The sequence below is a fragment of the Tasmannia lanceolata genome, unplaced genomic scaffold, assembly GCF_043159265.1.
Source record: "Tasmannia lanceolata isolate RefF3 unplaced genomic scaffold, GAP_Taslan_0.1 ptg000018l, whole genome shotgun sequence".
NCBI classification, from domain to species: Eukaryota; Viridiplantae; Streptophyta; class Magnoliopsida; order Canellales; family Winteraceae; genus Tasmannia; species Tasmannia lanceolata.
The window spans coordinates 13,798,957-13,812,182 of NW_027518695.1; the positions used below are offsets into that span (position 1 = coordinate 13,798,957).

The 13,226-nt window shown below is 42.4% G+C and overlaps 2 protein-coding genes across 3 annotated transcripts; one reads left to right on the plus strand and one right to left on the minus strand.

Moving 5' to 3' along the window:
- Positions 1-389: 389 nt before the first annotated feature.
- LOC143849379 (uncharacterized) lies at positions 390-2,398 on the minus strand. The gene is made up of 3 exons (XM_077358389.1): positions 1,771-2,398; positions 1,246-1,688; positions 390-1,156 (listed from the first exon to the last, which is right to left on the minus strand). The coding sequence occupies exons 1-3, from the start codon at positions 2,396-2,398 to the stop codon at positions 692-694; spliced, it is 1,536 nt and encodes a 511-aa protein (XP_077214504.1). The 3' UTR covers positions 390-691.
- A 4,061-nt stretch (positions 2,399-6,459) lies between these two features.
- Positions 6,460-11,173, plus strand: LOC143851785 (uncharacterized). Of its 2 annotated transcripts, none has more exons than XM_077361265.1 (3): positions 6,460-6,533; positions 6,889-6,994; positions 10,741-11,173. In XM_077361265.1, the coding sequence occupies exons 1-3, from the start codon at positions 6,501-6,503 to the stop codon at positions 10,989-10,991; spliced, it is 390 nt and encodes a 129-aa protein (XP_077217380.1). In that variant the 5' UTR covers positions 6,460-6,500; the 3' UTR covers positions 10,992-11,173. The 2 variants fall into 2 exon arrangements, with proteins under 2 accessions (XP_077217380.1, XP_077217381.1); XM_077361266.1 differs by having other exon boundaries at positions 7,117-10,880.
- Positions 11,174-13,226: the final 2,053 nt, after the last annotated feature.

Here is a 13,226-nt window from a genome sequence, read left to right on the forward strand (position 1 = left end):
TTCTTGCAAATTCAGTGTCATTTTTATATCTGGAAACCCAGTTCACAAAACTTGGGTACTCACTGGAAACCCAGTTCTTAAACTTGGGTACGCACTGGAAACCCAGTTCTTAAACTTGGGTACGCACTGGAAACCCAGTTCACAAAACTTGGGTACTCATTGGAAACCCAGTTCTTAAACTTGGGTACGCACTGGAAACCCAGTTCTTAAACTTGGGTACGCACTGGAAACCCAGTTCATAAAACTTGGGTACTCATTGGAAACCCAGTTCACAAAACTTGGGTACGCACTGGAAACCCAGTTCTTAAACTTGGGTACGCACTGGAAACCCAGTTCACAAAACTTGGGTACGCACTGGAAACCCAGTTCTTAAACTTGGGTACGCATTGGAAACCCAGTTCACAAAACTTGGGTACTCAATGGAAACCCAGTTCACAAAACTTGGGTACTTGTTAAAAGACCAGTTCGTCGCAATTCGACCATCAACGGCCTCACTCACAGGTTATCAAAATAAAAAGACAAAGTCAAGCAAATCACTCAGCTGAGAAGTATCAGAGACAGACAAATTTCATTGATCAGAATATGTGGGGCCTCGAGGGCCATTACAAAATTCACTTTAAACATGCTGGTAAAAGCTGTAGGGTCTCAAGGACCATTACAAAAAGAGGTCAAAACAAAACAAAAAAAAAATCTAAGCATCTGGAAGAGAGGTGATGTCAGCAGGAGTATCAGCAGGAGTATCTGGCTCCTCATCAGTAATCTTCGGCCTGGCAGGGAGAGTCATGTTCTGCATCAACAGATTTGGATTGCAGGCCTGGAGCTCCTGGAGGCAGTCGTAGTATCCAAGACTGTAAGCCTCGCTCGACAGGCTGAAAAGTTCAGCCTCCTTTGCCTCTGTGGCCTCTTTTACTGCCTTCTCCTGTCTGTCAGTGGCCCTTCCTCTTTGAGCCTCCATGGCTTCAGCAGCCTTGGCCAGTTTCCTCTTCTCTGCGGCCAGATCTTCTTTTAACAACTTCCTCTCCTCCTCTATTCGCCCGATGCTCGTTTGAAGCTCCTGCACCTCAACGGCCAACTTTCCGTTCACCTCTTCAGATGAAGTAATGGCTTGGGAGAAGCTCTTACTCTTCTCCTTGAGGTCATTATAGTATAGCAAGATCTGAAGAAAGAACAGAAAGAAACAGGCATCAGTATGGTGAAAGAAAGAAATGGGCAGAAAGTTAGCAAATCGAAGCACTACTTCCTTACCTGGTAAGCGGAGGACAACACAGCCTCCTCTCCTGTAGCTGGCGGCTCGTAAAGGACCTGTTGCTTGTCCTTCTGCAGCAAACACTTGCTCATAAGCTCTGCTGCTACCCGGCTCTCGCCTAAGGCAGTGTCATCCTTCAGAACGGCCCAATTGGGTCGAAAGACTTGCTCACTAATCCCCGCAGGAGGGCGAGCCCCAGAACCGGCTCCGGTAGAAGCACCACCGGACTTAGAAGAGCCACCGCCCTGAGCAAAGGGGCCTATTAGCTTCACCTTAGTCTTGGGCTTCTGGGATGGGGGAGGAATGCCCTGTGACGGGGCCGGACTCCCCAGCACAGTCGCTTTTCTCTTCTGGCGCTCCTGCTGCGCCTGTTGAGCACCTTCTTGTGCCCGCGGCTGAGCTCCCTGCCTGATTTTCTCGACGGTTGATTGTTTCTTCATCTCTGCATGACAAATGAGCAGCCAACGGTCAGAAGCAAGTATATAAAAAATAAACAGATTGCATAGACAAGTCTAGCTACATACGTCCTGGAGTCGCGGCACTCACGCCCAGCCCGACCAGAATCGCCTCTTCAGAAAACTCCTTACAACGGATGAGGCCCGATTGCTCGATCTCCTTCCGCATCAAGGCGAATGTTATCCTGTCCTCACCTTCGAGGAGCGGCTTTCGACTCAGTTTTGAGGTATCTGGAGTGTCCCACACTAGAGGGACGGACCAGGGCTCACTGGCCTCCTGATCCACAACATAGAAGAATCTATTCTTCCACGAGTGAATCGACGAAGGAATGCCAGTGATTATCTTCCGTTCAGGGCGCTGGCTAATGTAGATCCAGCCCCCTTCTTTATGCTTCTTCAGGTGTGCACAAGCACGGAACAGTGACAAAGTCACACTCCTCTCTAACCGACCGTGGACGAGGTATAAAAACCCAACTAATAATCTCCATGAGTTCGGAGCTACCTGGGCCGGGGCTAGTCCGTAGTAACGTAGCACCGCTGAGAAAAAGGGGTGCAACGGAAATCGGAGTCCTGCCCTCAGTGACTCCTCATAAATACAGAGATCCTGGCTCTCGTTGCAGGCTCTGTCTCCCTCTATAGCCGCCCTCAGTTCAAATCTCGGGGGCACGCAGTATTTATCCCTGATATCCCCCAGCATAGACCTGGTGAGGTAGTTCTCCTCGACTAGAGCTCGCAAGTTGTATTTTGGATCGGCATCCATCCGCGCTCTAGCGATCACCTCCACCGCCCGGCCAGGACGGAATGTTGTGGACGCTTCATTAACGTCGCTCTCAACACTCCCTCCTGCTTGCGGGAGACTGCCAGTCAAGGGAGGAGTGGCATTCAGATCTAAGATCACTTCATCCCTATCCCCTCCATCGTCACTATCTACAAGGTCTATCCTATCAGACGGACTAGCCAAGAAAGGCTCCTGAGGCATCCTAAACTCCGAAATACTGCTAGTGGAGGACCCCGTACCGGACTCGGAATTGGAAGTACTACCAGACATAGTAAAAGGAAGGGCTGAGAGGAATACCGGTGAGTGGAGCCCTTAACAGATCTTGGAACGCGACTGCGAGCTACGAACTGCGACTACGAACTGCGAACTGCGATCTGCAATCTGTGGACTGCGAGCTGCGAACTGAGAAGTGGAAACTCCCAGAGCAAGAAGAGGAAAAAGATGAAAGGTAAAAAGTAAAAAGTGAAGGGGGGTAAACCTCCTTATATAGTTTTTCAGAGGCGGTGGGGTAATAAATGCGATGCACGCATCTCGAGGCCACCCGGATTGCGCCACGTGTCCCCTATTTATGACGGACACATTCTCCCACCATCAATACGATCAAGCACGCGCGTAAACATTTACGTCCCAAAGATGGATCTCCGCACTCCGCCCTCCGCACTCGGCATTCAGTCCGGAAAAAACCGTACTGGATATAACGCGTTCTCACAAGACGACAAAAATCAGTCCGGTACGCACCGAACTGGCCGCTAGAGGACAAAATTCAGTCCGGAAAAAACCGTACTGGATATAACGCGTTCTCACAAGACGACAAAAATCAGTCCGGTACGCACCGAACTGGCCGCTAGAGGACAAAATTCAGTCCGGAAAAAACCGTACTGGATATAACGCGTTCTCACAAGACGACAAAAATCAGTCCGGTCCGCACCGCACTGGCCGCTAGAAGACAAAATTCAGTCCGGAAAAAACCGTACTGGATATAACGCGTTCTCACAAGACGACAAAAATCAGTCCGGTCCGCACCGAACTGGCCGCTAGAAGACAAAATTCAGTCCGGAAAAAACCGTACTGGATATAACGTGTTCTCACAAGACGACAAAAATCAGTCCGGTTGAAGCCGTACTCCGGACTGCGAACTCCCAACTCCGGACTCCGGACTGCGAACTCCGGACTGGGTGTTTGACTCTGTGTTGCGCCAGGAGCCAGTCCGGTTGAAGCCGTACTCCGGACTGCGAACTCCGGACTGGATATTTGACTCTGTGTTGCGCCAGGAGCCAGTCCGGTTGAAGCCGTACTCCGGACTGCGAACTCCGGACTGGATATTTGACTCTGTGTTGCGCCAGGAGCCAGTCCGGTTGAAGCTGTACTCCGGACTGCGAACTCCCAACTCCGGACTCCGGACTGCGAACTCCGGACTGGATGTTTGACTCTGTGTTGCGCCAGGAGCCAGTCCGGTTGAAGCCGTACTCCGGACTGCGAACTCCGGACTGGATATTTGACTCTGTGTTGCGCCAGGAGCCAGTCCGGTTGAAGCCGTACTCCGGACTGCGAACTCCCAACTCCGGACTCCGGACTGCGAACTCCGGACTGGGTGTTTGACTCTGTGTTGCGCCAGGAGCCAGTCCGGTTGAAGCCGTCCTCCGGACTGCGAACTCCCAACTCCGGACTCCGGACTGCGAACTCCGGACTCCGTGCTAAATTCTTCGATTCACCCCCGAACAACGTCTCCCCATCCAGAAAAACGAGTGATCACACTTTCCCAAGTCCTTCAATGACTTGGAAAACTGGGGGGCAACTGATGGGGTGTGAAAACACCAGCCTCTCACAGGCTGCCACCTGTCCCAGAGTAGGTGAGACTCAGCCTCTCACAGGCTGCCACCTGTTCAGAGTTGGTGAGATCCAGCCTCTCACAGGTTGCCACCTGTCCCAGAGTAGGTGAGACTCAGCCTCTCACAGGCTGCCACCTGTCCCAGAGTAGGTGAGACTCAGCCTCTCACAGGCTGCCACCTGTTCAGAGTAGGTGAGATCCAGCCTCTCACAGGCCGCCACCTGTCCTGGACACCTGTCCAGGACACCTCAACAGATTTTCCCTATAAATAGGGGACTAAAGCTCAGACTAATGGGTAATGCGAAAATCCCTTCTCTCCCTAAACTCTTAAGACATCTCCCCTTCACTCCTGCTCATACTGACTTGAGTGTCGAAGGGCCTGTCCGGAGTAAAACCCGGTCTGGTCTTCTGACCTCGCTTGCCTTGTGCAGGACTAAACACTCACTGCAGGATTCATACTCAACCTCCCTTGTCGCTCGCTCTCAGCTCTTACGCCACTGCTGTACCTGTTACCGATTTTTGGTCTAACAGGTTTCTTATATTCTCTTTCTCTTTCCTCTTTGTTGGATGGATCACTCTTTCTTGTTTCTTGTTTCTTGTTTCACATTTTAATGTTGTTGATTTCTTGCTTTGCATTCTTCGTTTCTTGGTTTTGTATGGGTCAATGGTCTATATGGGATTCTTGCATCCTTTCACATTTCTTGCTTTGCAATCTTTGTTTCTTTCCTCCCTCTTTGGGTTTCTGATTCCAGGATATCTTCAGTCTTGGCCATTCCCGGATATCACCAGCCATGGACGCTCCTCATGCAACCCTTCTACTGCACCGTCCAAGACGAGCAAGAAAGACCCTTCTTCAATTCTTCAAAATGGCAACAAACGGTGACTTGTGGGGCCCAGCCAAGTCAATTACGTTTTTAATATTTGTATTTGAGTCGTTGCTTTGGTGTGTAGAGTCTTAGCTATTTTGTTTTACCTTAATATTTGTATTTGAGTCGTTGCTTTGGTGTGTAGAGTCTTAGCTATTTTGTTTTACCTTAGTATTGAAGATCTCTTATCTAATATTTAGTTTATTCTTATCCTCAAGAGTCAAGTGAAGGAAGGAGAAAAACTCGAGTTATCTGGACTTACTGTAGTAGTATTTAAAGTGTGTTGGTTGTTCCGAATAAGCAATGAATAAAATAACTGACGTTTTTCTTGTTTCAACAGTAAGAGCCTCTTGGCCATCAGGCGTTGTTTGGGAAGAAAATTATGAAAAGAATAATATTCCGTGGAAAACAAATGTAAGTTACGCTCTGAGGTTTTCCTTAAAATAGGGAAAATTTTCTAACATTTGGAATATATGCATGAATTTTTTTGGAAAAGTTTTGAAAGGAAAAATATTTCTAAAATTCCTTACTTGTTGAGGAGATGATGAAAGATAACTTGAGCCAACCCTATTCAATTTTTACTTAGAGGGATCTTTAATTTATGATGATATCCCTCTAAATTAATCATAACCAATTATTTCCCTCAAAATAATGGAAAGAAGAATTTTTTGAAAGAAATTTTTTTCTTGCAATCCAAAACACTTGAAAATTCATTTTTTGGAAAAATTTCTACATGAGAAATAAGTGAACAAAACACTTGAATATTCATTTTTCATGGGCCACATGGTACGTCATGGCCGCACATTCATTCATCTCTCTCTCTCTCTCATATAACTAGAAAATCTACGCCATGGATCTTCTAAACATTAAGTTTATATGTGACTCAATTCTCATCATTTGACTGCCGACATCATATAATTTCTCCATATATTAATATCCTCAGTACTCTTTTGGGTGGCAAAATCCCATACGTTGTAGATTCCATCTTTTGACAGCAGTAAGGAAACAAATTAAAGTTTCAATACGCCAGGAAGAGAAATGAGAGACCCTGCCCCCCCCCCCCAATGACAGGTGTCCATTTTTCATGCATGGAGAGGCCCACGTGTCACGTGAAAATGGTGTCTTTTGTGGTTGGAGACTTTTACAAAGAGAATGACGATATGCAAATCTTGTCTAATCCCGTCTCAGCCAATAATCGTCTCTCTCCCACGTGGGACACTTTGCCCCACCTACCTCTTTCTCTATACTTTAAAACTCTTCTTTTCTTCTCTTCTCTTCATCACCAACCTCTCTCTCTCTCTCTCTCTCTCTTTTGTGTCTTTTGATCATGGGAGACTCCTCTACTTCATACATCGACATGGTAAGAAAAACCCTTCTCTTAATTCTCCTTCTTGCTCTTGTTCATCAATCTTTTGTCTTATATTACTTGATGATTGAATGTTAGAGAAAACCCCTTAAGTTATTTCCAAGAATATTTCTCATTAATGGGTCTTGTTCTTTCATCTTTTTTCTTATATTTCTTGATGATTGAATGTAGAGAAAAAGCCTTCTATCATTTCCCAGAATATTTCTCATTCATGGATCTTGTTCTTTGATCTTTTTTCTTATCTTTCTTGATGATTGAATGGAGATAAAAGGCCTTCTGTTATTTCTTCAATCTTCTTCTTATGTTTCTTGATGATTGAAGGTTTATTTTTATTATTATGGTGTTTTAGGTGCTGCATCTGATTGAGAAGTGTCTTCTTTTCCACATGACCAAAGAAGAGTGTGTTGAAGCTCTCTCTAAGCATGCAAATATCAAGCCAGTCATTACTTCCACTGGTACTTGTTTACTTAATTTTTTTTATTTTAGATTTTTTATTGCATTTTTTTTCTACTTTCTTAATCTGGGTGCCCAAGAGAAGGGTTAATTTCTAAGTTGTATTATTGTTATACTTTTCTAGTGTGGAATGAATTAGAGAAGGAGAACAAGGAGTTCTTTGAAGGATACTCTCGTAAAAGAGAAGAAAAGGTTTCGGACATGGAGACAAGGGAAAGAATCCTCAACATGGTTTCGGAATCCTCTACAGATTCTAATGACTAGCATGAAAAAGACCCTCTCTCTCTCTCTCTCTTGCAACCAAAAAAACAAATTAAAAAAAAGGAGAGGAAGAGAATCTCTGTCTCTTCCTTGTCATCAGTACGTTTGGCACTGTAAAAAATTTATCTCTCGTTTTTTTTTTTTTTTTTGATCGGTAAGCTTGTAGAATTTGAGGAACCAAAATATAAAGGGAAAATTCTCAAAAAAATATGATTTTTATCCGAAATTCTCAAAAAAAGGGTTAAGTTGGCTAATTTCTCAAAAGGGGTGAAATGCATCCCAAGAGTGTTTTTGGACAAAAATGCCCTTGTGTTGGTTTTCCCTCAAAAAAGTTAGCAACAAATCCCAATGCATTTTACCTAACATTTTGACCTTTTTACCTTCTTCTTTCCCATGCCAAAATCAAACTCCATTGTCTTTGTAAAAAACCCAAACGAAATTCCACTGCAAAGTGGTGAAACTCCCCTCTTCTAAAATGTAGATTTTATTGGATATTTTATTTTTCTTTGGCTATCAAACCTAAGCTTCTTAAGTAGGTCCATTGTGATACATTTGTATAGGTTTAACATGTTCCTTACAATGCTATGGTGTATTGTCATCATCTTGTTTATTTGTTAGGAATTTGTTATGGTTTTGTTAGGCATTTGTTACTGTCATCATCCTCTTTACAATGCTATGGTGTATTGTTTAGATGGCCTAAACTTGGATGCATGGTATATTGTCACTTGGATGTTATGGTGGTTCATACTTTAGATGGCCTAATACTTGTGAGGATGACTGTATTTATAGGGTTTTAAACACTCAGAAGCACTCATTATACCTAGGAACCACTAATTATACTTAGGAACCACTAATTATACCTAGGAACCACTATTTACCATTATGTAGTGGTTCCAAGCTATAAATAGTAGTTCCAAGGTATAAATAGTGGTTCCAGATTAGAAATATTGCTTCACACAATCTAATAGTGCTTCATTGAGTGTCAATGTTGCAATGAATTAATTTATGAACAATGGGTTAATTGGTTTTCTAAACACTCGGATGTTATTGTGGTTCATAGTTTAGATGGCCTAATACTTGTGAGAATGATTGTATTTATATGGTTTTAAACACTCAGAAGTACTCATTATACCTAGGAACCACTACATAATGATAAATAGTGGTTCTTAGGTATAATTAGTGGTTCCAAGGTATAAATAGTGGTTCCAGAGTAGAAATATTGCTTCACACAGTCTAATAGTATTTCATTGGGTGTCAATGTTGTAATGAATTTCTGAACACTCGGATGTTATGGTGGTTCATAGTTTAGATTATCTAATACTTGTGAGAATGACTGTATTTATAGGGTTTTAAAAACTCAGAAGCACTCATTATACCGATGAACCACTAATTATACTTATAAACCACTAATTATACATAGGAGCCACTATTTACCATTATGTAGTGGTTCCAAGGTATAAATAGTGGTTCCAAAGTAGAAATATTGCTTCACACAATCTAATAGTACTACATTGGGTGTCAATGTTGCAATGAATTTATGAAAACCTGTAATTGGTCTTCCTACCTGTTTGGTCAAATGTTGAAAAAGCAAATTTCTACCTGTTTGTACATATGCTATAAAGGTCGACTTATTATGGCAAATTCGCACCTGTTTGCGCAGAATGTAAAAATGTCGACCTTCAAACAATACTATTTGCATTGTATTTCATTAGATCACCATGTGGAAATGATTTTTTAGGCATAACCTATTTGCATTGTGGCTTATCTAATGGACGGTTTGGATCATCCTATGTTGTGACCCGTACAACACTTTTTTGAAAAATGCTGGAGTATATGGGTTTACACCATATAAAAATTCTTTCTCGTGAAGAAACAATATAGGTCTTCCCTACCACTAGGTCAAAAGCCAAAAGTATTTATGTAATTGAACACAATTTGTAGAAGGGTAGTGAAAAATTCACCTCGTATTTTTCAAAATGGACTATACAGCCCACACCATGGTATGATCCAAACCGCCCAATTGATAGGCCACAACATAAATAGGTTCTGCCTCAAAAATTATTTCCATAGATGATCCCAACCGTCCAATCTATAGAAGTTTCCATAATCTAAGTCCCTCTTTAGATCAGATGGTTAGAATCATCCAATGGAAATAATTTTTGGGGCACAACCCTATTTACGTTGTCGCCCATCAATTGGGCGGTTTGGATAATCCTATGGTATGGGCTGTATAGTCTATTTTGAAAAATATGGGTTGAATTCATCTTAGAAGGGATTGTACAATTGAGTTGTTCCAAAGGCAAGACTTTCAACACTTGGCATGGGGAAGAAGAATAAAAAAAAGGTGAATAGGGTTTGTGAAATGCATTGGGATCCGTTTCTCTAAAAGGTGGAGGGAAAAGCGACTCAAGGGCATTCTTGTCTTTAAACATGCCTCGGGATGTGTTTCACCCATTTTTTAGAATTTAGCCAACTCAACCCTTTTTTGAGATTTTTACTTAAAAATCACATTTTTTTGAGAATTTTCCCAAATATAAAACACAAGAGGAGAGAGAATAGAAGAACTGTTATTGAAAATAGAGAAAAAATCTCACGTTTTTTTTCCTGTATCTCTTCCATTCATCATTAAAATAACTAATACAATAAGCTCTTTATGTATTGTTTTTAACTTCACCTATCACCTGGACTCTTTAATGGATAAGAATAAAACAAAAACTACTTCACACCAGAACTCATTCACACTAGAACTCATGACCGACTCAAACACAAATACTAAAACGTAAGACTTGGGTGGGGCCCACAACACTACTTAATTAGTTTTCCAACAAGTTGGGTTAGGCGGACCCCTACCAGAATATTAATTAAAGAAAGATGATACAACAAAAGCAACAAGACTACTCCCCAATCCTTAGAACAAAGGGGACATAACAACCAAGGACATGATACCCTTAAAATCAAAACTTAAAAACAATCAAATTTTAGAGACAGACACCATACGTAAGAAGCCCCTAATGATCCAAGGCTTCTTTCATCTTCTGGCTAAATTTCCTAGCTCTCATGATCTTTCTTAATTTCTGAAACTTTGGGGGATCACCATCGTCATCAGTCTCCTTTTCTTGGTCTACATTTGATTTTTTAGTGCATTGACAATCTCCTTGGGTACCGGAATCTTCATTGCTTCTCTCTTTCTCTGGATTTTCTTCTTTCTCAGACTCATGGATTTTGGGTAATAGGAGAAGTGATCTTTTGAGATCTAGAATGATTTCCCCTCGGAGGCAATGCTGGATGAGCTGTATTTGCAGGGGGCCTTGGAGGTTTGCATTTGGAACTGGGCCAGGTTTTTTAACAGGCTTTCATTCTTGTTTGTATGGTTTTGTAGGAGCTTTGTGGTTTTTTGGACAAGAAGCATCAGAATGGTTCAATGTCTTACATTCTTTGCAGGAAGGGGGCCTCCATTCATAATCCAATGTCTTACATTCTTTTGTAGGTCGTGCGCAACGAAGTTTTGATTTCAACCTGATCTGGAAGATCAACCCCAGCTTCGACTTTGATGCATACTCTGGCATAACAGAGTCTGGTAGCACCAGTTGTATATGCGTCCGTGTAAAGGGGGATGCCAGTCTTGCTTGCTATCTTGCTCAAGCAATGAGCCGACCAAAACCTGAGGTGGAGAGCTTTTCAAGCTCGATTTTTGGGGTCCATCTTCTAAGAATGAGCGGGCGACCACCAAAGTTGTAGTTTCCGCCATCTAGGACCTTTTCACAGTCTTCTGAGGAGTTGAATTGAAATAGGAAGAAACCACTATGTAGGTTAAACATTCGGAAGTCGCCTTTTAACTTCCAAGCTCTGTTGAGATATTCCTTTAGGGCTACAAAATAGGGACGCTTACCCATGAGATATCCCACTATGGAATTCTGCCATTTTTGGTCATTTTGTTCTTGCTCCTCGTCTTTGAAATCATTGTCCGAAGCATTCTTTAATTCTTCCTGTTGATGATGCTTATGTTTTGAGGAAGCAAGGATATCTTTGTTCTCAAACAAAAAACTCCATGAGTTTAATTTTTTCGGATGCACAGGAGCTTTGGGCGTGAAGACATGGGTGGCTGAGTCTAATGGTGCCCAGCTCTGATGATTTTCAATATCCAGCTCAGAAATTGAAGTTGGGAATTCGGCAGGTTGGGATTTTGGCAGGTGGTGGTTTGTGGGACTCGAGGGGTTTCCTTCCTTTGACTGTGTTCTCCCTGAGTACTTCCAAAACCATACCCGTCCTGAAAATAAGGAAGAAAGTGCAAATGACCACTGTTTTCGGAGTAATTAATTTTGGTATTTGTTGGGGTTTCTAGCCATATTTTTTGTTTTCTTGCGCTTGTGTCACCGAGAAGGATCCCATTTTTTATTTTTTCAAACCGATTTTCGTTAGGAACCCTCTAACATTAATAATTACTTAACTAAAAAACCCTCTTCGACCAAACAAGATCGAAAATCGCGAATATGATTGAAGGCTGTTAAGAGCCATTCTCCTTACTAAAATTTCTTGCTCTCCTGTAAAATTTCCCGGGAAGTGATATATTTGCCCTTTTTTCACTTGGGACAGCCCTACACTCTACAACAGGAATTGTGCAAGAAATCCAGATGCAGTAGAAATGGGAAGTAATCTGGTGATCTTATTCATGTTTCTTTGCAGAATTCTTGTTTTCCAGTACTTTGGTGTTTTTTTCTTCTTCTTCTTCTTCTTACTGTAGCAACGTAGGTTGAGAAATGGGTCAATGGTCCTGTATGGGTTTCTTATTTTCTTGCTTCTTTTATCTTTGTTGGGTCAATCTTTCTTGTTTCATGTTTCACTCAACGGAGATGGAGAAATGGGTCAATAGCTTGTATGGGTTTCTTATATTCTCTTTCTCTTTCCTCTTTCCTCTTTGTTGGATCGATCACTCTTTCTTGTTTCTTGTTTTTTTTTTTTTTTTTTTAAATGGCAAATTTTATAAAAGAATCAGAAAATAAAAATAAAAAACTAATTACACAATGAATATGACATCAAATAGGAAATTGATCAGACCAATTCATCGAGTTGCATACCAACCCTCTTCTAGCCAACGCATCCGCCTTCTCGTTAGCAGACCTTCTAGCTAACATGAATCAACTCAATATCTGAATCCGCCAATATATCTTCCATTTCGTAAAAAAGATTCAAAAACCTCCAAGGTGGAGCCACCCCACCCCTCAGCCACCGGATAACATTAAACGAATCCCCTTCAACAATTACACTCTTCAGACGGCCCCTACTCACTTTTTTATGCCATTGAAAGCCGCTTGGACTTCCGCCTCCGTAGCGTCAGTCACACCTAAAGGGCCCCAAAAAGTCCAAAGAACCTTGCCGGCATCATCACGACATAAACTTCTCACTCCGGCTGGACCAGGATTCCCAAAACAAGTACCATCGAAGTTTATTTTTAACACTCCTTGAGGCGGTGGTTCCCATCTCTGGACAACTTTATTAGCCCACTCACTACTCAAACACACCACATCCCATCCTTCCCAAACACCAAACGCTGAGACAAACCGGAAAGATGGATGGCATCTCGTCCACGCATTTCTCTCCTTTCATACCACCCACCAAGTGGCAAGCAAGCATACTTCCCACCTGCGCATTTCTTGTATGTTTCTTGTTTCACATATTAATATTGTTGATTTCTTGCTTTTCATTCTTCATTTCTTGGTTTTGTATGGGTCAATCGTCTCTATGGATTCTTGCATCCTTTCAGATTTCTTGCTTTGCAGTCTACGTTTCTTTCCTCGCTCTTTGGGTTTCCCTTTCCCAGATATCTTCAGTGTTGGCCATAACTATGAAGAAAGCTGATCAGAAGCCATGGATGCTCCTCAAGCAACCCTTTCAGATTTCTACTGCACTGTCCAAGACGAGCAAGAAAAACCCTCCTGCAATTCTCCAAAATGGCAACAAGGGCCCCACCGACTA

Coding starts and splice junctions, on each gene's coding strand:
- LOC143851785 (XM_077361265.1), top strand. CDS start 6,501: ATGGGAGACTCCTCTACTTCATACATCGACATG. Junction 6,534..6,888: donor CTACTTCATACATCGACATG/GTAAGAAAAACC, acceptor ATGGTGTTTTAG/GTGCTGCATCTGATTGAGAA. Junction 6,995..10,740: donor GCCAGTCATTACTTCCACTG/GTACTTGTTTAC, acceptor ATTCTTTTGTAG/GTCGTGCGCAACGAAGTTTT.
- LOC143849379 (XM_077358389.1), bottom strand. CDS start 2,398: ATGCTGGGGGATATCAGGGATAAATACTGCGTGCCCCCGAGATTTGAA. Junction 1,689..1,770: donor GAGTGCCGCGACTCCAGGAC/GTATGTAGCTAG, acceptor TTTGTCATGCAG/AGATGAAGAAACAATCAACC. Junction 1,157..1,245: donor TGTTGTCCTCCGCTTACCAG/GTAAGGAAGTAG, acceptor TTCTTTCTTCAG/ATCTTGCTATACTATAATGA.